The sequence below is a fragment of the Austrofundulus limnaeus genome, unplaced genomic scaffold (assembly GCF_001266775.1).
Source record: "Austrofundulus limnaeus strain Quisiro unplaced genomic scaffold, Austrofundulus_limnaeus-1.0 Scaffold1381, whole genome shotgun sequence".
NCBI lineage: Eukaryota > Metazoa > Chordata > Actinopteri > Cyprinodontiformes > Rivulidae > Austrofundulus > Austrofundulus limnaeus.
This window is the reverse complement of record NW_013953783.1, coordinates 26492-54111: the sequence shown is the minus strand read 5'-3', so window position 1 is coordinate 54111 and position 27620 is coordinate 26492. Positions and strand designations below refer to the sequence as shown.

The window sequence follows — 27620 nt, the reverse complement described above, 5'->3', positions numbered from 1 at the left end:
GAAGAAGATCAAGAAGAAGAAAAAACCTTGAACTAACTTTTACTTCAATATTTTGTGCCACAAATGTTCTTCCAGCTAACATGATGATGTCACTTCCTGTTCTTCAGACTTTATTTTACAAACAAATAGCTAAAGTTGTTAACAAAACACTGAGTAAGCCACATGGATCAATATATTTTTTTATTTTGATTGTGATTTTCTTTTCTACTTCCTGACAAAAGTTATATCTTCAAGGTAAAGGTGAAAAAAATTACTAAAGAAAGGTAAGCATGCACAAGTGTTTTCACTCCCATGACACGATTTTGTTTCTCTGTAAGACTGATTTGCATCAACAACAACTTGTGCAAATGGCTACTGAGCTCACAAAAACTGACTCACCAGCTGTTTTTGTTCTGAGCCAGGGCACAGCAAACTGACAAGAGTGAGCTACGTCTTCCCAAATATGATACAATGTCCCAAATATACTCATAATTTAAAATCAATGATGGAAAAAAGAAAAAAAAGACCTCTTTGGATTTTTCTCCTTGGACAGTTGTTTCCTTCTTGAGGTTTGTTTCTTTTATTTTTTATTTTTGTTTTGTTTTTTGTCTGTGACTTACTGCTGAATTACAAGCACATGAAATGTTGCTATATGATGTTAGATGACACAGACTTGTTTATTTACCTAAGGCCAGTTCATGGAAAAGTGGTTGTTCACAGTTCTTCTTTTCTGTTTTTCTAAAAGTTGATTCATCCAGATTTTGCTTTACTTGTGAATGAAAATCAGACTAGTCTGAGTCCCTTTCAGCTTTTTTCATGCCACGGATTTATGTAAAAAGCAGTTCAGGTCAAAATGAACAGAAATAAAAGAGAACACAGACAATATGTTTCCAAATATAAATAACTAAAGTTGGTCAAAACCATTCCATCAAACTACCAGAATCTATAACCTCTTTAAACAGAATATTATAAGGATGCACCAATATGAAAATTTCAGCCAATATCAATATCCGATATTAATATTGCTGTTAAGGCAGATGAACTGATATTTACTGATATTACACAAACCCACAAATTATTTAAATGTAGATACGCACAAACACACTTTTTTTTGATACCGTAAAAACACAACCGTACTGCTGAGATGGCATCCCTAGAATTTTGTCATTTTTCATGTCCTATCTATGTGCAGCTCTTGTGAATTCTGTATTGTTTCACTTTTTACATCCAAATAGTAGACCTATCTCACTGCGCTGCAACAAATTGCAAACACCATTGACGCTAATCAGTTTCAAAAATGTCTCAAAATGTTCTTAGAGATTAGTTTGTTTGTTTTTTTTTTTTTTTTTTTTTTTTTTTTGGCATCAGTCACAGGTTCTTGATTTAAACATATTCTCTCCAACCCTTTTCAGTTTTGTTTTCTGTAAATTTACATTGCTACAGTAGACTTTTTTTGTCAGTATGCACGAGCTTCAAGAGAATTTTTTCTGAAACTTTTGCAGGATTCCATGATAAGGTCAAACCACAAGTGAAAAGTGTTTTGCAATTTTGTGTCTCTACTGGTCCATTGAGGTGAGATAAGTGACCACATTATATCAGTGTATGTACGTTGGCATATCTCTTTATCCATTCCTTTTCGCAGTAACCGTAACTCTAAATCCAAATTTCTGCCCCAATGTGATCTCAAAACATGATATTTTCTAAAACTTTCTCAACCCTCTTCATCTTTAGTCTAAAATTATTTTATTTGTTACGCTTTCCCAGTGGTCCTAATCCTTATCTTAACCAAATTCTAACCAGATAAGCAGATTATAATAATACTTTAATTCATTGTCTGTAAAGGTGGGTACAAAGAGACCCATAGAGGTGCCTCCTTCCATGAAAGCCTGGGTACAACATGACTAAACAGCAAAAGTAGAATGAAGTAAAAGTACACAGTAATCACTTTTTTACTTTTGTGTTGTAAATTATTAAATATTACTATTTTTTATTCATTATTCAATGAAGTTTGATTGTTTTATTTTTGTAATAAATTTTCCAAAGACAAAGTTGGTTTCATCATAATGAAAAGGGGTTCCCTGCATTAGTTTGATTTCAAAAAGGGTGAATAATCGATGAGAAAAATCTGATATGATGCCCCAACAAGTAAAACAGTGTAGTAGAATGCAGAAACAGCATCACCCTTCTGTCTATCCTCTTATTTCATTCTACAACCCCTGGCAAAAAGTATGGAATCACCAGTCTTGGATGAGCACTCATTCAGACATTTCATTCTGTAAAACAAACTCAGATCAAAAACATGATACAATAATAAGGTCATTCCAAAGTGCAACTTATTGGCTTTCAGGAACACTCAAAGAAATGAAGAGAAAACATTGTGGAAATCAGTGAATGTTACTTTTATTGACCAAGCACAGGAAAAAAATATGGAATCACTCAATTCTGAGGAAAAACGTATGGAATCACTCAAATTGGAGGTAGAAAATAAGGACACACCCAGTCAATTTCCTTTCCCTAAATGGACACCTGCCTCAGATTAGATCTGCTCATTAGTCTGCAGTTAAAAACACCTGCAGTCATGACACCTTGGAGGACTGCTGGACAAAGTGGAGTGGCAAGAACCGTGGCTCCAACAAGAGACATGTCTCTTGAAACGAAAGAGAAGATTGTGAAACTTCTTGAAGAAGGTAACTCTTCACGCATGGTTGCTAAAGATGTGGGCTGTTTACAGTCAGCTGTATCCAAGATGTCCACCAAATACAAACAGCATGGAATGGTTGTTAAAGCCAAGCGTACTGATAGACCAAGAAAGACATCAAAGCGTCAAGACAAACAACTTAAGGCCATTTGTCTTGAAAACTGAAAAAGTACAACTAAACAGATGAAGCATAAATGGGAGGAAGCTGGAGCCAATGTATATGACTGAACCGTAAGAAATCGCCTAAAGGACATGGGATTTCAATCAGGAAATCTAAAAGAAAACCATCATTGACACCTAAGCAAAAATGAACAAGACTACAATGGGCTAAGGAGAGGAAATCATGGACTGTGGATGACTGGATGAAAGTTATCTTCAGTGATGAGTCAAGAATCTGCATTGGACAAGGTGATTTGTTTGGTGCCGTTCCAGTGAGATTTATGAAGACGACTGCCTGAAGAAAACAACCAAATTTCCACAGTCCTCGATGATATGGGGCTGCATGTCAGGCAAAGGCACTGAGGAGATGACTGTGGTTCATTCTTCTATCATTGACAAGTTTACATTGACATTTTGGACAGTTTTCTCATCCCTTCAGTTGAACAGATGTTTGGAGGTGATGAAATAATTTTCCAAGATGACAATGCATCGTGCCATTGAGCAAAAACAGTGAAGGCATTCCTTGGAGAAGGACACATTCAGTCGATGTCATGGCCTGCAAATAGTCCAGATTTCAATCCAATTGAAAACCTGTGGTAGAAATTGAAATGAAAAATGGTCCACAAGAAGGCTCCGACCTGCAAAGCTGATCTGACAACTGCTATCAAAGAGAGTTGGCACCAAATTGATGAAGAATACTGTTTGTCACTCATCAAGTCCATGCCTCAGAGACTGCAATCAATTATAAAAGCCAAAGGTGGTGCAACTAAATACTAGTGATGTATTTTGAATGGTCTTTTGTTGGTTTGTTATTCATGATTCCATACTTTTTTCCTCAGAATTGAGTGATTCCATATTTTTTTTCCCTGTGCTTGGTCTATAAAAGTAACATTCAATGACTCCCACAATGTTTTCTCTTCATTTCTTTGAGTGTTCCTGAAAGCCAACAAGTTGCACTTTGGAATGACCTTATTATTGTATCATGTTTTTGATCTGAGTTTGTTTTACAGAATGAAATGTCTGAATGAGTGCTCATCCAAGACTGGTGATTCCATACTTTCCGCCAGGGGTTGTACGGTAGGGATATTCAACTAAATCGCTCCGAGGGCTGCGATTACTCAAAGCAAACAGCTCGGGGGCCTATTAAACAAGTACTATCATTTTTTACCTTTTAAATTTATATTGTTGCATAGAAACATAAACTTTAATTTTACAAATGACTGGAAATCTACATTTATATTAAATTAAGTTCGTCCATCTGTTTTCTTCTGCTTATCCGGGTTCGGGTCGCGGGGGCAGTAAATTAAATTAAGTATAAAAATAAAAATTTTAAACTAACCAATATTATTGTTTAAATTTATGGACGAGTCAAAGCAGCACTCTGGATATTTTTTTGCTGAGGGAAATACATAACATAATATAAAGTTAAAAAGAAACAAGTTTGCATAACACCTACCCTTTAAAATGCGTATATAACACATTTTAAAGGGTGAGTATTACAACTATCATTATGTATAAATCTCTTTTAAAGGATCAGTGTTATGCTCAAATTTTAATTGATTTCCTCTTTAATAGCATTGTATTTCATCAGTTCCTTCAGTCCCCTGATGTTAAAGCCTTTACAATTCATCATTGATTTAAATGAATTTATATGTGTTTATATTATTTTACTTGTGTGTCTCTTCCCTTTTTATGCGTTCGTTTTGGGAAAATCACTTTTTGTTACATTTTGCTGTATGAAAAGTGCTGTGTATGTCTAAAATTTGTTAGTTTTGATAAACGTCCACCCAAGTGTAGTTTTGTTTGTGCAGCTTTACATTTTAGCGGTAACACGTACACTTCATTTTGTCAAGTCGTTTCAATATCTTTTTAATGCCTCAAATGCACTTTGCACAAAAGCAATGTTTTACATGAGGTATTTTCATGCAGTTATTTGGACAGAGGGAGGTAAGGATGTTGGATTGTCCTGTTGCTTTTTTGCACCAGAGTTAAAGCAGCAGAATGTGTGTCTACTTGGGTTTACAATGGGGGAGGTCATAGTTCAGCCACCATTACAGTGGAGACTGAGGAATGTTGTTCAACATATGCATTCTCTCCTAAAAACACATACCATTTAATCTAGTAATTCTTTTTTTCCTCATTCATTTTCCTTCTACTCTAATATCACTCTGCTGCCCCGACACATCTGTTTAGTGTTTTGTGATCAAACCTGGAAAATGTAAAGAATTCAGGAGCTGAGGAGTGGGATGAGTGTGTGAGTGTGTGTGTTTGGGGGGTTGGGCTCCTCTCGTACTGTTGGTGGCCCTGTTTATCATATCCCCGCCCCCCTGTGTTCCAAGCTCCCCTGAGGGCGGCGCTTTAAATCGTTCAAAACTCCTCCTGTCCGGCGCCTTTTTTTCCTTTATCTGCACGAGACAAGACGCACGTGCTCTGTATTGGACTCTATTAAACTTCTCATCCTGCTGGTAAAATATATATATTATTACTATTATTTAAAAATCAAAATAGGAGGGGCAAAAAAAAGTAGTCCAGGGTGTTTTAATTTTTTTTTCATTTGTTATTAAAGGTGCAGGAGCTCGGGTTTTTAAATGGGCGGGCTGTGTGTTTCTGTCTGACGAATAAAAGCTGTAGCCTGTAGATCGGCTTTTTAACCGGGTCCAAAGCGAAGCAGCCAGGCTTTAAAGGAACCGAATCCGCTCCAATTTAGGACGGAGGCGATAAAGCAGTGACAAAGGTGAGTGTGAGAAAGGCCAAGCAAATCGAGCTATTTAGCTTTAACATGCTAATGATAGAAGCGATTTACAAAAGAGCCGAAGCTCCGGCGGGAGAGGGAAAAAAAGGAGGGCGCATGCTCTCCCCGTGAAACCGTCTTTTGTTGCCTCGGCCTGGGCTTTCCTCTAATTCACAGTCGCTTGTATCCTCTGTGATATTGACAGTAAATCAGCTAGATTCTGTTCGGCCTTGGCTTTTAGCCGTTTTAGCCCGCAAATGCAAACGAGCCGACACAGCAGCCATTGTGTGTGTGTGTGGATCTCTCCGCGGCGCGCACACACGCTGTGCTTCGTTGCTTGATCGTTTGGGCACAGCTGGGCCTATTTGATACAGGGTGGTCTTTTTATTAATTTATTTATTTTGCATGTTTGTGTGTGCGTGTCCCGGTCCACGAACACATTGCATTATCCCGCGATCAGTTTCGATGCAAACCCCTTCGCGTTAGCAGAGCGGCGGATGAGACAGAAATAGATCTGGAAATCAGCGCGGATTAATTGGGTTAAACGGTGCGCGCTTCGGTCGGTCATTTCGGGCTCGCTGCTGCGGTCAATGAGTTTAGTGGCTCTGGTACTTCATGTTCCCTGCTTTTTATTGTATGAACCCGAGGCCTCGCTTTGCTCCCGAGGCCTACCGGTGTAATTATTTTTCCTCTTATTTATTCCATAGGTTGGGAAAAGCTAAGCGAACATGAGCGATAAAAAGGGGACAGTCTCACCAAAAGAGAAGGAGGCGACAGAGAAGAGAGGGCGTGGAAGACCCCGTAAGCAGGCCCAGGTAAAAACCTCTGACGTAAGTAGTGGCCATTTACTTCTACATAGTTTATTTTTGACTTTGCATGTTGTTGGCATTGCTCAACTGAAAATGAATTGTGCACGAGGCCTGCATGTGAGCAGATAAACAAACCCAGCTGTCACAGCTGATGCTCAGGAAGATCTTGTTGCAGGTGATGTGCACTTTGCATATCCGTGTCCTGAGGGCAGATTGAAGCAAAGACCCCGGGCATGGCTGCAGCATGGCCTCGTGACCGGCGGGGGCTTATCAGTGCAGTGGTCTTACAGTAAACTTCCTGCACGTCGCACCAGTTTGTAAGCAAGCAAACCGGTAACCCAACACCTCCTGAACTGGTTTTAACCCAGCCCTGCTTCTCGTGTAATGCATGACAAGCTGAGTGGAAGCACAGAGCGGATCACATAGGTGTCACTCAGCCTGCTGGCTTTCACCGCCGAGTTGCTCGGTTGCTAAGAGCTGCAGCCATCAACCCGCCGGAAACGCAACGGCGGACAAGTGAGCCATGTCACGGCTTCAGAACAAACGTTACGCATGAATAAGAAAAGCGGCGTCATGCTGAATTACCCTGACTCTTTCAGAAGTGGTGGCAATCCCCTAACTGTTTACTCCTGCATGGTACTTCTTTTTTTTTTTTTAAGGACTGCTCAGTTTTTGTTTTGATTTCAGAATTACAGTTTTAGTTGTTGATAGCTAAGCGTTTTAATGTTAAGTCTTGACAATGATGTTTATTTATTTATCATTTATTTATTTTGAATGGCAGGATCCAAGTGGGTCTCCATCTCCAAAGAGACCCAGAGGACGACCAAAGGGCAGCAAAAACAAAACAACCGGCAAGGCCAAGGTAAGTCATATCAACGTGGTTTCTGCTGCAGCGTGCATCCCAAAAGCAAACCCAAACTCATTTTCGTGACAAGCTCTTCCTTTTTGAAAACAGATTTATTTTTTTTTTTTTTTTTTCCGGTTGCAGCAGCAGCTAACCTCATCCTCTTTAAGGATGTCAAACTGTTACATGTGATGTGTTTCTTGGCTGCAGTTTAGTGGCTCCCACCTCCTGGTGTCAGAAATAGCCCAGCCCTGGTATCCCATTGTAAAGACGGAGGAAGAGAAAAAAAGAGTTAATTTTACTGCCTCACTTTTTTTTTTTTTGGGGGGGGGGGGGGGGGTTGCACACCCTGTACTTCCTGTCCTCCAGCTTCCTGCAGCTCGTCATGCACTGTGCAGTGCAGGTGCAGAGGCCGCAAGACTGTTTCCAAGCTGACACTAAGCGCCCCTCCGCCCCCAACCAGCACACAGCCCTAGTTCTTCTCTGCCTGTCTCCATAGCAACAACGGACCCCCCCACCCCAACACACACACACCCTCTGCGTGCTCTCTTTGCTGCTATCTATGGGAAAGGGAGCGATGGTGGGAGTTCAGGCCACACATGCATGCGCTGATATAGGTTTTGGGAGCGTAGGGGACGAGCCGTGGAGGATTTGTGTCTCCGCTCAGTTTCACCAGCTGTCTCTGAGCCTCAGACCAGGTGGCCAGCGAACTGCAGCGCCCTGTGTGCAGTTCCTGTTGGCCTTCCAGATAATAGCCAATGAACCCATTGCCCCCTTCTCCATCTTGTCTTGTTGCAGAGGTACGGCTGCCATCTGCAGGCAAGTCTGTGAAAATATAGATAACAGCCGTTGATGTGCTGAAAGGGGGGGTGGGGGGCTGTCCTGGCTGCATGGAGATCACAACCGAAGGACAAGACCCCCACCACACACACACACACACACCTGACTAGGGATGGGTACCTTTGACGTTTGAATCGATTTGGTACCAATATCCAGTACCTGGGAATCGATATCTGTACGTAACAACAGTACCAATTTTTGGTACTTTGTGTGTGTTGTTTTTTTCAATGATAAACTTTTATTTATTCTTTTTATTTAATATATTTCTCAGTATATAGAATTAACAAATATCAAGACAACATCCAACTCTATGTATTGTAACATCAGTTGTGTAACTTATTTATTTATGGTGAAAACTGTCTTATTACACAAATTAAAATCCAGCTCCACATGTTTCTATTGATGTCATTTCCCCACTAGAAAAATGTGTGATGGAGGTCCATGGAAGGCAAATAAATTAAATCAAATAAGCATAAGAGGATGGAGTTACAATAAATAAAAGGTGTAGCTACGTTTTGAGCATCCAAAATGCATCCAGCGCTTCAAGCTGACTGCTTGTGCTCCTTCAGGTCAGACGTGTTCGGACTGTCAGGAAGTGCCTCTGTTGTTTTCCTCTGCTGGTCTCTGTTTAATGGTGGATGAAATAAAGAAAGTGGCGGTACTTAATTTACTTTGAGCAAGCGAACGTCGTGTTCACAAGATAATTAATCCACCAGATAATTCAGAGGCGGTCTGTTCGGTAAATTTTACTCCAGGAGCTGCGAGGCTTTCAAGCTAAGTTCAGACTGAGCTCTGCCTCTGTTTACTGTCTGAACCAGTGGCTGCTGACATCATTACGCTTTTGCGTGATGCTGCGTTCAGGACAAGCATGGAAAACTCACCACTCTTAACGCCAAACTGGTCGCAATGATGCGTTTAGGTACCGAAACATGGTACCGTTTGTTACGTGAATAGATACTCTGTAGTACTGACAGAATTCGGTCTTTACATCAAAAAGTATCGAATTCGGTACCCATCCCTAGTCCTGACCGTGTGCTGTTTTCTTTTCACAGAAAACATCAGGAACCCCGTCTGCAGGGGGGAAACGTAGGGGAAGACCTAAGAAGGAGGTAAGAGTTGAGAAATAAGAGCTCTGATTTGCTAAACCACTTGTTTCCCAACTAAATTATAAAGGCTGTGGCTGTCTGCAGAGTGGAACTGTATTTTTTAATTTTATTTATTTTTTCTTCCTCTCAGATGAGTAAGTCTTACTGATCAGCTATTATAATTATTTTGTTGATGTTGAGAGCAGTTGTCTTCCTAAATGTTCACAGTGGGGTTATAATTTTTTTTAAATTTGCGTGTATGTTTTATGAGTCAGAACAATTTGTGTTTAATGTATAAAAGGTAGCGGTTTTGTAGTAACATTCCTTTCTTGTGCACAAATAGTTCAGGCCACTGTTTTAAAAAAAAAAGTTTAGATTGCATTAGTCACAAGAAAATGAGCCAAAATTGCCCGGCCTAACTTGGCCCACTCGTTTTTATGAATGAACATGTTTGTAGTAGTGAGTGTGCGAAGGATGGCTCACTGTGACTCACCAGTTATGAATCACTTTTCACTACAGATGCTTCACCCTTGCCCTGGGTGCTCTTCATGCCACAGCGGTTTGTCAAAGCCGAGTTTAATAAAAGCCAAACACACGGCACGTTGAGGCACGAATCTCAGGCAGCTTTTGTTGTTAATCAGTGATGGTGTGTCTTTTTTTTATTTTTTGGCAGTTGCAGGAAAAACTTTTTAAAAAATGAATTTTCCCTATTGTGTGACAGGAGAAGGAAGAAAAGGCATCCCAAGAATCATCTGAGGAGGAAGAGGAGGAGGAGGACCAGTAATTCAACACATGCTACCTCACTCAACATACTGACTTACTGTTAATCAGAACTGGGCTGTTTTCTCCAACACCAGTGCCACCACATGACCACTGTTCACAACAAAAGCCCCTCTTTTTTTTGCCAAAGGCGGGTTTAACACAGTTCATATATCATGCAGCAGCACTGGATTTCTAAAACGAAAAAGATGGACTTTCTCGAGCATTAGATTTTGAGACATACGTGACAGTTTAAGTCCTTCTGTGTGTCATGTAATCACAAATTCTTTGTTCTACTGGATAAAGTGTGCTCCGAGGAGCCTAGATGTCAGTTTTTTTTCCTACCCTAAATAACGCTTTGTAGGACATTTTCTCTGTTCAGTGGTATTTGTTGCATCGGTCACAGTAGAGCATTCTTCTCCTTCTTTTCTTTTTTTTACTGGACAAAGGTGAATTTTACCTTTATGCTGTTAGATTTTTATTTTTTGCGGGGTGAAGTGGTTAATCTATCCTTTGCATTGTAATATAGATGGAGAAGAGCTCCAGCATTTAGTATGAGAATAGGTTACTGACGGTAGAGTTGTCTGTTTCATGCCGCTCTCCTTTTTCAGCTGGAGCGTCTTGACCACCCTTTTTTTTTTTTTCTCGTGTTGGACAGTTTAAATTTTAGCAACGCTTCTCAAACATTCTCAGTCCTTTGCATGTAGTGGGGAGATGTAAAGTTTGTTAGAATAATCTGGTCCGGATTTTTTTTTTATTTTTTTTAGTTTTTTTTTTTAGTTTTTTTTGTTCTGGATTAAATACCATTTTTTTTTTTACAAAACAGAATCCATGTGTTTCTTTTTATGTTAGAATCTTTGTTTTTTAAAGATAGCGTTGGCAGAATTTTAGGCTGAAAGTAATCAGTGTCGTTTCTTCAGGGAGCTTTTACAAATACTGTTAAACTGGCGTCTTCACTTAAGCGCTCGCTCAATCATTCACAAAACTAACTGCAATTGGTCAAACAATGAGTTTGATTGTAATAGTGGATAGTTGGTGGCACTACTATCCAACAGGGCTGTACATTTTTCATTCCATCTAGCTTTCAATGCTTTCCCTAGCGCATTTTTTTTCCTTTAATTTTTGTCCTCAGTACCAGTAATGTTATCCTAGGTTTGTCACGCCATCTACGACGATGAAACTAAAAGGTTTTCATTGTCAGGAAACCCATGTTCAGTCCACTTAACTGTTTTTATTTAGTTGTTTTTGTTATTTTCTCCATATACGGAAGCTGCTACAACCTCAGTTACAAAACCCGGAAACTGCAAACAGGCAGGACAAAAGCCTGACCTTTCATACCTCGCTTGAACAGGTGATTTTTACCATGCAATTGCATTAAACTGGTTTTATGTTTTTTATCGCCACATCTGGCATAAAGGTTTGTATTTTTTTTTTTATTAGTTGACTGTAACACATATCTAAGGTGTTCAGTGTAAAATGTGTGCATAAATGTCTTTGCTCGTTCACAGCCGGAGCTTGCAGACAGGTTGTTTTTAAGATGTGTGAAGTAAGTCAGGGAGACCTGTCAGCGTGACAACCGTGTTCACGGACTGTGGTAGATTAGCAAGTGTGTTTTGTTTTTGTTTTTTTCTTTTTCCGCTTTTTTTTTTTTTCGATCTGGTGCACTGAAAAGTTTTGGTTTTAAATTTTTTTTCATGGACAAATGTGCTTTTATGTAGACCCTGCGCTCTCTTCACTGTTCTGTTTGGCCGTTGTGCGTTTCTCATCGTCACACAGCCGTTCTTTTATCATCCAGGTCATTTCACGTCTTATTCAACCTCTTCCACTGACCCGACAACTTCAGAACATCATTTGATTTGTATACTGTAAGCTCGATAAGATGGGATCATTTCTTTTTAATGTACATCTATATAAATGTACAATGTCTATATTTCTATGGTGCCCTACAATTTGTATCAGAAATGGTCAATAAAAAGAACTTTTCTTTGTCTTTTGTCATATTCTCACTTGAATTCTTTTTGTGCGTTGGAGCTATTGCTCTATTCCATTCAGAGTTGTTGGTGTAGAGTCAGTGAGGGTTTTGGGTGTTATTGACAAGAAACTGACAAACCTCAAATTATTTAAGAATAAAACTAGCAAAATCTTTTGCATTGCTTTACAAAGTAAGGGACTTGTTCATTGATAAAACTCTGTATATGTTATATAATACATTTATTGTTCCACACTTGGTCTATTGTGTTGAGGTATGGGGAAAAGCATGTAAGACACATCCTGTTTTTGTTTTGCAGAAAAGGGCTATAAGAGTCTTCACTTGAAAAAAATTATCCCACTAATATATTGTGTAAACTGAAATTAATGAAATTCTATGATTTGACTGATATAATAGTTTGTTATATATAAAGCACAACGAAATGCATTACCTTTAAATGTTCAGATAATTTTTACAAAGAGAGAAAAAGCAGTTATGATCTTAAGGGAACAGAGATGTTCATAAAACCTAAATTTAGGACATGTTTGAAAGAACGATGCACCTCAAGGAGTGAGACTGGAATAATTTAGAAGACAATGTTAAAAGTGCCACATCAATATGCATATTTACGAGAATGATAAAGACTGGACTGTTAAAAAAATATATGAAATTGTTTAATATGAAGACACTGTTTTTCTAGAAAGTTTCAACATTTTGTTTAACTGAAGATACTTATAGTTTGAATCTATATTTGAGAAAAAAGGGGCAGATATAAGATTTTTTTTCTTCTCTTCGCCACCTTTCATTTTATTTGTATTTTCTTTTTTTTATTGTACATAGACTTTTGTTTTATGAAATGAATAAAGTTTATAACTAACTATTGGTGGGGCGGTGCAGTGTTAAATGCTGTCACCTCGTGGCAAGAAGTGCGCAGGTTGACCTCCTGGCCTTTGAGTGGTTTTTCTCCAGACCACAAACTGAATATTGGCTTAAATGGTATATGTTGCTCCTAAGTGTGAGTGAGAATGAATGGTTGTCTAGTTGTTTCTACGATGAACCTGTGCCTCTTGTATAATGGCAGCTGGATATCAGCACCAACCTGACCAAGAAAATGGATGTTGGAACATCTTAGCATTCCTTGAAGTAATTCCTGTAGCCTGTTCTATTTCATCCTCTTGTACTGAGAGCTGGAGTTAATTGTTCTTGTCCAAATGCGTCATGCAACTGTGAAAGCTTTTCAGCTACTACAACACATTTATCTCTAGCTGTAAAAGTGACGGCTATGGCTGTTTATATATTTGGACATTTAGCTCTAGCAGCCAACTTAAAAAGGACTCAGTTTTGGATGTCTTTCCAGTGCTTTATGAGATGCTCTCTCAAACAGGATTGGCAGTGCCGAAGGTTTTAAGCAAAGATTGCAAGTACTACTACTATACTACTTTATTCATAAAGCACTTTAAAACAACCATAGCTGCAAAAAAGTGTTGTACATATATATATAAAATCAAAACATGAAAAACACAAAACAAAGATTAAAAATACTAAAACCAATAAAAAAAGTTAAAATAGGAATAAAACTAAAAACAAGTATCAGGCTGTGCCAAAAGCCAAGGAGAAAAAATGTGTTTTTAGACAAGTTTTAAAAGTAGCACTGGGAGTGGGCGCTCCACTTTTACACCAAATTTTCCCTCTTTTGTAAAACAGATTGAATTAAAACCAATCGTGTTTAAATTTGGTTTGCTGTGAGGTGTTAATAGAACCGAGTTGGCTCCAATTGTTAATCCATTGCATTTTCAAAGCCGTGTTCGTGTATAAAAGCCTCTCGCTCAGACATGCCTCTGCAGTGAGGCAGGGGTTGGACTTCGATGAAAGTTTATTACTTTGATCATTAGCCTATATTAGCAATGATGCTAATGTCATTTTAACACACATCCTGAAAGTTTCACTTAAATCAATCCAGTGGGTTCATGAGCTATTTTGCTAACAGTTAATGGCAAAAGTTTAAAGTTTTTGTGAATGGGGGTCGTCAAGCTAAAAACACACCAAGATTAAGATCATTAAAACTCACTAAGGTTGAAGCCATTTGAGTGTTTGTTTAGGCTAGTTGTCTGTGGTGGCCATCTTGCCAGTTGGCTCCAAAAGTTAATCAGATCCAAGAACTAGTTCATGAAAGTTTCATAAGTGGTTTATAAGATATTTGAGACAGATGCACACATTTAAGTCTTTACTTTTTGAATAATTGCAAAGACAAATTGTTTTTCTTTATTTTCTTCATTGTTTCAAGCAACAGCATAACCAAATCTAAAGCAATGACAGTGCATTTCACATGTAATTAACAGTTCTGATAATACACACATCAGTAGTTTATTGACTTCAAGTGCTACCAAAAACTGGAGCCTTCAAAAACATTCCAGTCAAACATTTGTAAAGCTTAAACTGTGCATCAAATTTCTAAGCTTTCTAAACTGGATTCAATTTGTAGGAATATAGGAAAGAGTTTGCTTCATGTGCAGAAATGATCATGAAATATAGACAAATGCTCTAAAATACAGAAAGTTAAACAGTTCATGTTTACATTCAACGACTGCGAGGCAAATGGAGTTTCTGATTAAAATAAAATAAAATAAAAATTACCTGAGAGCTCGACACAGTCAGACCTATGGCATTGACTTGAACAGATTTCTTTCAGTCAGAAGTAATTTTACTGGTGTCATGCCTTGAAGACAACATATTTCGGGCTCGAGTCACAACTCATTTAAGAGTTCGGGGGAAGTTGATATTTACTCCTTTTTTTATTTCATGCCATTGTTAAGAGTCACAGGATTTGGCAAAACCACAAACGAAAACAAAAATGTGCAGTTCATTTTAAACTTGCACGCAACCTAAAAGGAAAGAGCATCTGTTCAAGTTTTTTTTTTTTTTTTTTTTTGACTCAGAATGAAACTGAAATAAATAAACCTATCAGATCCTGGCAGCTAATTCTCACTTTATCGCTTAATTGTTATTTAAATGCTTTTCAAACACTCTGCAAGCAAACCTGTGCATAATCCAGGCACGAGAGCTGATTTTTAACTAGTGCACAACATTACCGCACTGGAAGCACGCGCCGAGTTATAATCAATGCGAGTGCCTACTGCAAACCACAGGAACTGAGCTGCCCGCCGCACGTTGCCCACAACAACATCAAGAATGTAAACAACAGCTCATATCTTCTTGCCTTCCAGGTGTTAATGTCAAATACCACAATAAAAAATACATTTTTGAATAAATAACCTTCAAATAAATAAGTCTATGGTTCTGCTCTTCTTCAGCAAGCAGGATTAGCTTCAGAACTTTAGAAATGATTGTTTAATCTGTGTGTAGCACAGGGACAAGACAGGCTCACTGCCACTGGTAACATCAACGGGAGCAAAAAAAAAAGAAAAATAAAGTCATAAATTTTAGTTAAAATATGACTAATCTGTATCAGTAACGGTTGTCTTCTTTCTGCAATGTTTTCTTTTTCTTTGCCAGGGTTTTAGTGCCATCATGCGTCAATGTCTTTGGTTAGAAGAGGGCGTCGCTGTTGGAAACTTCTTGCCCAGCCCTGTACGATCTAAAGACAAGAAACACAGTTTAGTTCAACACAGTCACCAGTTTCCAGTGACGATGTGTCACACAGCCAGGGTTATGTGAAATCACTACAGAAACATTTACACATTAACATACTGCCGAATGTTCTAGAAGATTTTCAGGTTGTGATGTCTATTTTTAGTTGGGAGGTGCCAATCCACTTTTTTATACTTCCGATACAAATACATAGAGTGTATGTCGATACAGATCACATATCCAAAAACAGTGCTCAGTTGACGTAAACATTTTCCTTATTTTTTAAACACATGGACATGAATGTAATGAACTACAAATGTATTTGTTCACTGTGCTCCAGTAGCCTACAGCAATCTTAAATAAATCAATAGCTTCACAAGCTTAGTGAAGCACATACAAATAACACAACTTTACCTCAGTCAGTCTGTGCAATTAGAGTATCTGATTTCCCTTTGGGATCAATAAAGTATTTTTGAATTGAATTGAATTGTATAATGCCCAATACAGAAAAAATACTAAAGGAAATAAAACTGAAAAACAATAAAATAGCTTGACTTCCTGGGTAAAACAAGTAAAAACAAACAGGAAGAAACCCTCAGTCGGTGTTAGTAATTCAAAATATAATGCAAAATACAGCATATCATGTAAAACTCAAATGGACTGAACTTATATAGTGCTTTATTAAGTCCAGTCGGACTCCAAAGCGCTGCACAATACAGACATGCACTCATTGACACAGTGATGGTGGTGAGCTACATTGTAGCCACAGCTGCCCTGGGAGCACACCGACACTGACTGGGGCTGCTACGCATCGGCACCACCAGACCTTCTGACCACCATCAGCAGCTAAAGCTAACAGGCTAAACTGAGGTTCTTCTTCCATGAAGCAGCTCTGTTGTCCTCCATCTGTATTTTCAGTTACAGGCTGAGTCATTTCTACCTTCTCCTCTCTGTCGAGGCACTCAGGTTTCTGATCATCAGATACTGTCCAAGATTAACTTTCAGGGTGGATAAGAGCTCACACAGACTCGCACCGGAAACCCTAGTGAATGTCATCATTTATCTAGCTTTATTTGCTGCATTAATAAATCAACAATATTTTAAAAACATATGAAAACTAAGCAGCCCACATTATTTTTTTCAGGCTTTATTTTACAGTTGAAGTAAATGTTTATCAAATAACGTCTAATGTTACAAGTAATCATGGAAACCTTTAAGAAAGAAAATGGAAAATGACATCACTGAATACCCCATCAAGTAATATCCTTTAGGCTATGTCCAGAACATGGAGGCCATATTGGATCAAGAGTAAGTTTTTCCAAAGATAGGCCCCCTCACCAAACACTTGCTGGGGCATTCGGCTATGTAATTTTTCCTTTTCTTTTTCAAATAAAAGGGTGTACTGTGACTTTTGACTCACCCTGTAAATTAAATATACCATAATCTAATATTTAAAAAAAACAACAACTAGGTTTAGGCTCTTGTCCACACAGAAACATTTTTGTGTTGCTTATATTAATTATACTCTCATAAACACCATCTAGAAATGTCTGAAACCACATGTAAACAATAAAACGACTCACACTGCTAAACTAGCCATGCCAGGCCTCTATGTGGCACTGTACCGCTGCCACCAAATTACACCTGAAACAGAAAGCAAGGTGTGGAACACAGCCGTAAAGCTCACACACTGGGTATGAAAGGTAACACAAGTTACACTGTGAGGCTGTGGGTTAAATTAGAGGTGGGGCTATGCTATTGTTTGCAATATGTTGTGTTTTCGATGTCTATATAAAAACACATGGGTGGCATTTCAAGATTTTTCACTCTGGCTGAAATTACATTAAATAAAAATATTTAAAAAAAACTCCCAATGTGGGCTGTCCAAAAATCTTTAAGAAACTTTTATCGTTATCATCAAATGCTACCTTTCCCAGAATTAGCAAAATAATAATAATAATAATAATAAACAATCATTTCACTCACAAAATGTGCCAAATATGTGCACACTTATGCAATGAACTTAACGGTATTTTGCTTTGCCAAGTGTTTCCCACTTTGTGAAATAAATGTATTTTATTTTTTATAAAATATGAAATCCCTTTTTTAAATTTCTAACTTGCATAATAGAAAATGAATTTTAGTCTAGAAACACAAATATTTCCATCCTTCAGTTTCTTGTTCCCACTTATTCAGACCTGGAAAATACTAGAAATAAATTTCATTCACTTCCTAACTGAATGCAGCACAGGAATTCACTCTGATATCTAACAGTTTACAAAATAATCACAAGAACACTGTAATCATTATCAAAACTAACTATATAGCCAGATATAAAGAAGAAGCCAAGTGTTTAGTATGTTTGGCAAAAGTACTCATTTAAGACAAATTTAAAGCAGTTTGTTTCATTGCAGTTTCTTAAAAAGTAACTTTGGACAACATCGCCACCTAGTGTTACTCTGACTTCTGTGCATGATGTTTGAATTAAGACAATTTAAGAAATATCATAAATTAGTGAGTAACTATGTATTGAAAGAAATACATGTAACACTAATTACAATGTTTATGAAATACAATACCAAACACAAATAAGCTACTGTATTTATGTGTTATATGGGAAGAAGGTGGACCAGTGAGGATACATGAAGCAGAAGTCCCAAAAGAGCAGGACTTCAAGTACTTAGGGTCGACTGTCCAGGAAAACAGAAAGTAGTGAAGAGGTGAAGAAGAGAGCACAGGCAAGGTAGAGTGGAGGGAGAAAAGTTCCAGGAGTGATTTGTGACAAAAGAGTGGCAGCGAAGGTCAAAAGAAAGTTTTACAGGAGAGCAGTGAGATCAGCTAAAGGCTGAGTCACACTACAAGATTTTAAAACAGTCGGCCGATTTTCAAAGACTGATAGAGCCCACACGTGAGGATCAAAAATCCTGGATCTACCAGGTTTGGTCCTACAGTGTGTGGTGTACAGCCACACGGCAAGAGACAACACACCACACACGAAAAGATATTTCATTCATGATTTAGATGTCAGATATTAAATCATGCGAGACTTCCTGAAATCTCGCGAGAATTCAGATGTCGGAGGAAAACTCCCACGCGACCTCCAGAGAGACGCGAGTTCAGAGTAAATCAACAAGGAAGAAACAATGTTGATCGTTTGTGGACTATTTTTACCAGAGGAAAAACAATTCCATAGGACTTGTAACATTCAGTGGACTTCCTGGTGAGTCATGACAGTTTTTGTTTACGTCACCTGGCTTTCTGATTGGCTACACATCTCATTCACAGGCTGAGAGCTCGGTTGAACACTACACACACTGTGATATCGGGCCAAAAAATCAAACATGTTGAATATCCCCGATTTGAGGTCGGAGCGGTCCCGACGTCCTTCCGAGCCGACTAGATCACACTTAACTCATCACCCACAGCGGGAATATCTGCTATGATTATCTTTAGAGCCATCACAATAATCTGGACTTCCTTAAGATTGTCGGAAGAACAAAAAACGTCATGATTCTCTTGTAGTGTGACGCCGGCCTAAGTTGTACTGTTTGGAGACAAAAAGACAGGAGCCTGAACAGGAAGTGCCAGAGTTGAAGATGTTCAGGTTCTCCTTAGGATACAGAGGATTAGGAATGAGATCATCAGAGGTGCAGACCAGGTTGAACACCTGGGAGATAAAGTTAGAGACCAGACTGAGACAGTTTGGACATGTCCAGATGAGGGACAGTGGGTTTATTGGTAGAAAGACGTTAGAGACACAGCTGCCAGGTACAAGAGAGGAGAAATAGATGCAGTTAGAAGACATGGGGGTGACTTGCTGTGATGACCCCTGATAACGCAACAGCCAAAAGAAGAAATAATTTATAAGCTATTTATTTTTGGAAAACAATAAATGTCAACTTGTGAATGTAAATGCTGAAGTATGCTTTTTTTCTTTTTTTTTAACTTCAACAGTTTTACCTATATGAAATTTAAGCATAAAGCCAGAAGGGTAAGAAAAGAATTTGATGATTTTTGGTCATATAGCTTTGAGAGCAGAAATAACTTGAAAATCAGTCCCACCAGAAATACTTCGAAACCTTTTTGTTTGATCTATTTGCCATTATTTTCAGCAAACCTGTATTGAAAGAAGATATCTAAAATATTTGACCTCCAAAGTGATACCAGGCCCAGCTTCTGGCTGCCAAGTGGGAAGAACAGAGAGGGAATTTGGACATTGGGCCTCATGCAAGAACCGTTCGTACGCACAGATTTGTTCTTAAGTTGTGCGTACGAGTGGTTTAGGAGAATTTGTGGCATTCACCAATGTTTTCATATTCTAAGATTTTTTTCAGATACGAACAAAATTCACGAGTGGTCCAGACCTGTCGTATATTTTACGAGCAGTCAGTCTGCTGTTATCCAGACGGGTTTTCCTCCCTAATAACTTTATATTTCGTTAGTTTGAAGATATTTTGAGATGAAAATAAATCACACTCCATAATTATGTTGACAATAGGCTTTTCTGCTTGAATTAGAGTTATAATTTTAAATGTAATAATTTAGACTAACAATATAAATTGTCCGGCCGGCTTACCCGCTATCGGGTGCGGGGGCAGCAGCAGAAAGACCCCGCTCTCCCCAGTGACACCTTCCAGCTCGTCCTGGGGGACTCTGAGACGTTCCCAGACCAGAGGGGATACATAATCCCTCCAGTGAGTCCTGGGTTTTCTCCAAAGTGCCAGACTTATTTTGAAAAAAATTTAAAATGCTTATTTCAAACCCGCATCTGAGACCACCTGCAACCGCGCAGCCCGCGCCGGGGGGGGTTATGGTGCGCAGCACTGTGTCTTCTGAATAAATGAAAATGATTTAACACAGTTGTTTATACTTTTAGCAGCTCTTTTTATTCCACAGCTGAGCTGCTAAAAATGATAGACTTTCTTTTCTGGATCTCTGACAGACGGACTTCAATCTCTGAACTTGTAAAGTTTTTCTTTTTAGTTTTTGCTGTCATTTTTCATGAATGAACACTTCCTTGTATCTGAGGCAGGAAACATAGCCTTATATGGTGTTTTTGGGGCGGTAATTATAATAATCTCCTCTCGCGTGCACGAGCAGCTGGATAGAACAGGTGGAATTTATGCAGCTCATTTACACACTTTTCCTGAAGATAGAAGAGTTTGTTGAATCTGACGTGACATGTTCGTACGAACCCTTTGTACGAACAAAAGTAAGAGAAATTTAGGATAAGAATACAAACATGTTCTTGCATGAGGCCCAATGTACGTAAAATATGTGTTGCATCATTACTATGTAATTTTTCAACTTTTTGCTGCAACAAAACTAAACGTGAAGAGGAAGAGTTTAACAAATTGAGGAACTATTGCACCACAAAGCTTAAAGTTGCAAATCATGACAAACAAAGTCATTAAATGCAAGTAAAAAAAGGATATGGTTTGGGTTTTTACGCCATCCTTAGAGGGGAAAAAACGTATCTGGCTCGATCTGCTGTGTAAATAAAGATTTGAACGTGATGTTGACAGATGTACCAACTCTAGCCTGAGGTACAAAAACCCTGTCAATCGTCTGATTTCAGAATCCAAACCTTCCCCATGTGCATTTGAGAAAACCAAAGATCGGTGCGTCTTACCCTCGTGTCCTCCTCCCTCCACAGCATTTCCTGCTCGGCCTCATTCAGCTCCTCTGAAGGATCGTATGAGTAAACCGGTAACAGCTGATGACGAAGTCTATCAATCCTGAGCAGCAACAGCAAACACATCACTCGTTTTAAAAAAAACACACTAAAGAACCACACAAAGAGTCAGCTGAAGCTGCACTGAGACGTTTGAAGTAATCTCACCTCCTTTTCCTGCGAATGTACATGACCTGGAACAAAAAAGAAAAACCTGTTAGCAAAGCTGTGTTTTATGTTTTAAAACAAGGACAGTCTGATGATCATGATGGCTCTAAAGATAATTTATGAGATATTCCTGCTGTGTGTTAAAACACCTATAACATATAACAAATAACTAAACAACTGCCACGGTACACCAGACAGTTTGGTGGACAAAGAAGATCTTTTTGTTTCTCCTGTTAAAAATAGTCCACAAACTATCAACACTGCTTCTTCCTTGTCGTCTTGTTTACTCTGAACTCACGTTTGATCTTGTGAGATTTCCCGTCTGACATCTGAATGTTTGTGAGTGAAATCTGTCCGCGTGTGGTGTGTTGTCAGTGTGTGGCTGTACACCACACACTGTAGGACCAAAAGCTGTTTCATCAGATTTTTTTTATCCTCGTGTGAGGGGGTCTCAAGTTTTGAAAATCAGACGTCAAATTTAAAAACTTGCCGTGTGAACAAGGCTTAAGACGATCTTAGACCTGCAGCAGATTTTGTTTGTGTCTCTGTCTGTGTTTCTGAAGTGTTAAGGCCCTGTCACACTATGATGTTTTAGACAACACATGCCAACTTATGAAAAGTTTGGAGACATCGACGTTGAAGATGGAATTTAAAAAAATCAACTGGAAGCTTCTTTTAGGCATATACATGCTGTAATGCTAACAAACTGATCAAATAGCTAACTTTTATTAGTCATTTAGTGAAAAAAACATTTCATAGGTTGTTTTAAACGTCATAGTGTGACAGGACCTTTAACAAAATATTTCAAACCACGGGACAGATTTTAATTAATCGTTTGATGCACAACTGATTTACTTTTGGATTCAATCCAATCTAATGGACATTAGCAAACACACGTATTAGAACTAGGGGTGTCCCGATACCAGTTCTTCTCAAACTGAGTACAAGTTTGAGTGCTTCAATTTGGGCACTTGCCAATATCAAGTACTTATTGAGTTAGAACTTAAACATTACATAAAGACTTTAAAAACACTTTTTTAATTTAGAACAAGGCGGCTCTCCTTATAGGCCTACAGCCCCTCTGACTGGATCTAGTCAAATATATATTATAACACATATTGTTGCAACATGTTTCACTTAAAATGTAAACTGTAACATATTCAGTGGAGTATTGATACTGGTATTTGGCATCTGTTTCGGGACATTTTGTACAAGTATTTGTACAAATGCTGGTATCGGGACACCAGTAATTAAAACCCAATCAAATTTACAGATTCGGAGATAAAACTCAATGTTTTGGTAGCCGAGTGTCATCCTCGACACATACTTCAAGCACTAAGAGACAACATGAGACATCACATGAGACGGCACACAACGTCATCAAAACAGATAGTTCACAAGATGAGATTACAGTGATGTGATTAGAGTCTAAAATGCAAGCATGAAAGGCGATAACACGAGAGCCACGACTTTGTCAACAGGCCACCTTTTGTCAGACAGTCACTTACCACGGCTGCAACGATTCCTGCAAAAGTTATGAGCATGAACGGCACCAGCACATAGCCGACTGTCTTACTCCCATCAATAAAGGGAGGGGGTTGAGTAGTAGTGCTGTTCATCTTAACAGATGCTGAGGGAGAAGGAACGGGGGGAGGTCACAGGGGTATGCTTGTGTGGGACCTTTGTACAAGCAGGAAATCCCCCCCTTCCCTCCTGGTGGCACAGTGTGTGTTGAGGAGGCTCTCCAGTCAATCTGCCCTCTTGTTTATGCCTCATCCTCGTCCATCATGTGACTTCCACATGGTCTCACTGCTCTCCTTAATCAGCCAGCAATCTGAGGGAGCACAAAATAAAAAGACAAGGTTACCCCCTTGATAAGACGAAACAAGGTCACAGCACATAAAAGTAAGCTATTAGAGGCAACAATAATTAAAATAAGGTGGTAAACACACATTTTATAGATTTAAACCTAATAATGTCTCGTGTTAGCAAACCGCTAATCTTATTTTATCTATAGTTTATTTGTAACAAAAATCAGTCCGACACAAAGGTGCAAAATGTCTCAGCTAAAATACGAGTTCCCTACAAGCAAAAGTTCCCTGACAGCAGCGTCAAACAGCGGCTGTAAACATAGCACTGGTAGCTAGTCAGTTTGTTATATTACAGCGTAAAACAATACAACTGTGAATTAAACATTAACCACAGAAGCTAAAGTATTTATCCTTTTTATTATTGTCATTTTAAATAAATACTAACTCACTGAGCAGAGACAAGAAGTCCCCTCTTCGAGGAATGTTTTACTTCCCACCTGCAGACCGAACAACTTCCGCGGAGGGATAACAAAAAGACAACTTCCGTTTTAAGCTCTTCAGAACAAAAGCACGAGAACTACAAAAAATATATACAAATTAAAAGAACTTGTTATTTTTCTGCTGTCTGGAACCTAGGTGGTGATTGCATCCTATATATCTAAAACTTAGTTTTAAACAACAAATGTGTATTTTTTTTCAAGATATATTACGCGATAATTATTCAGTAAATACAAAACTTTAAATGTTCAAACATAAATATCCAGTCAAAGCCAAAACTGAACCTCAAAAAAAGTTGTTCAAATGTGTTCATTTCCCCAGATTTTTTACTTTTTTTTACTTTGAATCAAACTTACAAGCTAAGTAAGGTTAAAGTAATGTGTTTCTCTCCAGCTTGGACAACTTAAATACTAATTTATTTATTTTATTATTGTTATTATTTCTTTTTTTATTTAACTTCACCCACTTCCATTTGGTTTCCGACCAAACCAGTCATTCAGTTAATTGTTATTTAATGGAGAATATCAAGCTATCACTTGTTTGAGTGATGTGAGGTTGTTGTCTTGTCCTGGTCATGTCTATCTCTTGGTCCAGTTTATCTCTACAGGTCCAAACTAAACTGCATGCACTCTGCATATTTGTATTTTCTTATAAATATTTAGCTCTTTTATTTCTGCTTAACATTTGTCTGTTTGCCATGCTTTGCTCCTCACACACTATTTATTTGACCTTTTTCTTCTTTCTGTTCTGTTTCTGCAGCTGCAGATCTGTTCTCAGCTTCCAGATCTTCAGGTTCTCCTGAACATAAGAGCATGCTAACATCTCCTGTTTGATTCTGAAGCTCTCCTCGTCTTCACTCATGTCACCCTATTCATCTAAAAGCCTCTCTCTTCTGTCGTTCTTTTAGTTGTTGAAGTTAAATGAACGTTTGTATTTTCTCCTCGTCTCAAAGGAGAGGCGTTAATTCTGAGTCTTTCCATCTTCTGTTTGTCAGTCTCTAATCTCTTTTATTGCTCATCCATGACATCCTTTTCAGGATTAAAGATTTGTTTCTTCTTCACTTTTCTCCGCTTTTCTGTGATTTTCTTCTACGAAAGATGCGGTAAGCTTTGCTGATTTTCTGGATATTTCTCTTTTTCTTGATTTCTTTAATCATTGTCATTTTTTCCTTCTTGAAGGATTCTGTCCTCTTCATCTTCTCTAACATTAAAGACATTTCTCCTCACATTTTGTTCCATCAGTGCTTCAAAGTGCTTTCTTTGTTTGCACATTGTGGTAATATTTATTTTTTCTTGAGCAAAGTCTTTCCTCTTCATGTCTATGATTCCAGTACTGAAAACTAAATTCATTTTTAAGCAGCTTGGTTTTCTATCCTGAAGGCTCATGTCTTCTGCCAAGCTGGACGGGATTTTTCAGCTTGTTCAATTGAGAGGATTCTCTTTGAAGGGTTTTTCTCACGACGTGTGCACTCTCTGCCTTTTTTCATCTCTGAATCCTCTTTGTTCTTCTTCCTTTGCTTCATCCCACAGAAGTTCCTGCATTTTCTCAGAGGGTTGATCAGTTTTGGATGTCCATCTTGTCTGAAGTAAAGTCGAGTGAAATATTCAGTGCCAAGAGAATCCATTTCTGTACTATTCTAGTCTAGTCTGTTCAGTTATAACAATACTGCAGCCAGTTACAGTGCCATTGAAAACAGCCATAACCAAAACTTGATAAGAGTTAAATAAAGATGCAGAGAAATGGCAGCTGTAGTTGTTTCTGTTAAACTTTGAACATGTAGCATGTTTTCTCATGCAGTGTTGTGAGTTATGTGGAGCACTCAGAGTTAGAGTTATTAATGACTCTCAACTACTACCACATTCAATTTTAGCTCAATATCTGAACGAGTTATAACCTGTGCTTGTGTTGTTTAATGTCAACTAACTGTCGCAGCCACCTTTAACTGGTTTTACTCAGTGTTGTATAAAGTACCACAAAGTGATACTTGGGTAAAAGTACAAGTATCTTACCAAAAATTACTTTGGTAAAAGTTAAAGTCTCCTTTAGGAATATTACTAGAGTAAAAGTACAAGTATTTTACCAAAAATACTTTGGTAAAAGTTAAAGTCTCCTTTAGGAATATTACTTAAGTAAAAGTATCAAAGTATCTGATATTTTTTGTACTTAAGTATTAAAAGTAAAGGTATTGATTTAAAATGAGCAATTAGTCATTTATGCATTTTTTGTGGGCGCTCACCTCCTAACAAATGTTATTACAGAAAATCTATGTCTTATTAAAATAATCAATTGATGTTAAATTTAGGATGCACTAGTCCAGCTGTTTCAGTTTATGTACAGATATCAAGGCTGCACAAACATTTTCAACAAAATAAAAATCTATCTGAGGGCTGCGGCCAAATGCAATAATATAATTCATGAAATACAAATACTTCTTAAGTACAGTCCTTCAATTTTAATGGTTATGTCCTGCTGGAGTGTGACATGATTTGTTTGTGTACAAACTAATACGGTATCAGAGTTTTATTTATTTATACTTCTCATTCAACCACAYTTAAATTCACTCTATCTAGGAGGCACAATTTATATGGTTAGGCTAGTATTTATTTTTACAATAACAAGCTGGAATGAAAACAAGCAAAAATGAAATAAAAATAATGACTTTCTATTTTTGCCTTTTTAAAAAAATGTAAGGAGTAGAAAGTACAAGTAATTATGTGAAAATGTAAGAAGTAGAAGTAAAAGTATAGGCTGAAAAACAATTACTCAAGTAAAGTACAGATACCCAAAATTCTACTCAAGTACAGTAACAAAGTATTTGTACGTTGTTACTGTACAACTCTGGTTTTACTCCAAAAGTCAATGAGCTGCAGAGGATCAGCCAGTGATTATTTACTGAACGTTTCATTGAAATCCATTCAGTGGTTCAGGTGATAATTTTCTAACAGACACAGTAGACTTCAATTTAAACATTTTAAACAATATTCCTCAATCTGATTTTAGGACATCCATCCATTATCTGCTTCTTCTTTTCAGGGTCACTGGTACCCATATCCTGCAGTCACTGTGTGAGAGGCAGGGTACACCCTGGGCAGTCACAAGTCCATCACAGGACCACATTTGTACAGGGACAATTTAGAGTTGCCAATTAGTCTAATACTCATATTTTTGGTCTGTGGGAGGAAGCCAGAGTACACAAATATGGAGAGAATATAACAAAACCTACCCAGAAATGTCCCCGGATCAGGGTTCAATCCAGCAACCTTCTTGCTCAGAGGCAACAGCTCTACCACCTGAGCCACGGGTGCTGCCCAATGTTAGCACAATCTCTGTTAAAGAACAAGTGAATTTCAGCCGTTTAACAAAACCCCAGCCCAAATCTGTACACCTACAAGCACAAGTTCAGCCTCACACTTTTGTGCAAAAATGACCACATTGTTTAAAACCACCCACCTGGTGCATAAACACCATATAATGACTGCAGGGGTGGAGCTTCTTCCCACAATGCCTTGCACATGAAGATGTAGCTTGTCTCTGACATGTTATAGGCAGCTAGGTGCTCTAACCCCAACCCATATTAAACAGTGAATAATAATTAATACAGTGCTCTGATTGCCATTTTGTTTAGTGAAACATTATATTTCAGACTGACTGCACTGTCAGTGTTTTGCCACTAGGTGTCACTAAGCATTTTCAGGCAAAAATAGACATGCTCATGATAGAATACATTTTTGACTTTTGATGACTGATATGTTGATTTGAAAAATACAGCTGTGATATAAAAAATACATTATATTTATCATCACGAGGGTTCATGAGTAAACCATAAACCCAAAACTAGCAGCAGACCTCCTTGCGTGGTTTTACTTTCATCAGGTCACTCACACATCATAGGCGTAATTTGCAGGGGGGTTGGGGGGGTTATGACCCCCACAATAATTTGATTCAGTCAATATAACCCAAGTAACCCCCCCCCCCCACAATAAAATGACATTGTTTGCTGAAACGCAA

At 38.2% G+C, this 27620-nt stretch overlaps 2 protein-coding genes and 1 long non-coding RNA gene across 7 annotated transcripts; 1 reads left to right on the top strand and 2 right to left on the bottom strand.

Moving 5' to 3' along the window:
* Nucleotides 1-5221: 5221 nt before the first annotated feature.
* Nucleotides 5222-11904, top strand: hmga1a (high mobility group AT-hook 1a). Of its 3 annotated transcripts, none has more exons than XM_014032135.1 (6): nt 5222-5301; nt 5403-5570; nt 6275-6382; nt 7158-7238; nt 9113-9169; nt 9867-11904. In XM_014032135.1, the coding sequence occupies exons 3-6, from the start codon at nt 6296-6298 to the stop codon at nt 9927-9929; spliced, it is 288 nt and encodes a 95-aa protein (XP_013887589.1). In that variant the 5' UTR covers nt 5222-5301; nt 5403-5570; nt 6275-6295; the 3' UTR covers nt 9930-11904. The 3 variants fall into 3 exon arrangements, with proteins under 3 accessions (XP_013887589.1, XP_013887587.1, XP_013887588.1); XM_014032133.1 differs by having other exon boundaries at nt 6275-6397; XM_014032134.1 differs by lacking the exon at nt 5403-5570 and having other exon boundaries at nt 6275-6397.
* LOC106535192 (uncharacterized) lies at nt 7544-8328 on the bottom strand. Its single transcript, XR_001312416.1, has 2 exons — nt 8144-8328; nt 7544-7755 (listed from the first exon to the last, which is right to left on the bottom strand). It is a non-coding gene; the product is annotated as an uncharacterized LOC106535192 (long non-coding RNA).
* Nucleotides 11905-14088: 2184 nt separating the features above from the next.
* On the bottom strand, nt 14089-26981 carry smim29 (small integral membrane protein 29). Of its 3 annotated transcripts, none has more exons than XM_014032132.1 (5): nt 26836-26981; nt 22812-23137; nt 21304-21329; nt 21094-21199; nt 14089-15468 (listed from the first exon to the last, which is right to left on the bottom strand). In XM_014032132.1, exons 2-5 carry the CDS (start codon nt 22920-22922, stop codon nt 15400-15402), a joined length of 312 nt encoding a protein of 103 aa, XP_013887586.1. In that variant the 5' UTR covers nt 22923-23137; nt 26836-26981; the 3' UTR covers nt 14089-15399. The 3 variants fall into 3 exon arrangements, with proteins under 3 accessions (XP_013887586.1, XP_013887584.1, XP_013887585.1); XM_014032130.1 differs by lacking the exon at nt 26836-26981 and adding an exon at nt 23564-23649; XM_014032131.1 differs by lacking the exon at nt 26836-26981 and adding an exon at nt 23560-23634.
* Nucleotides 26982-27620: the final 639 nt, after the last annotated feature.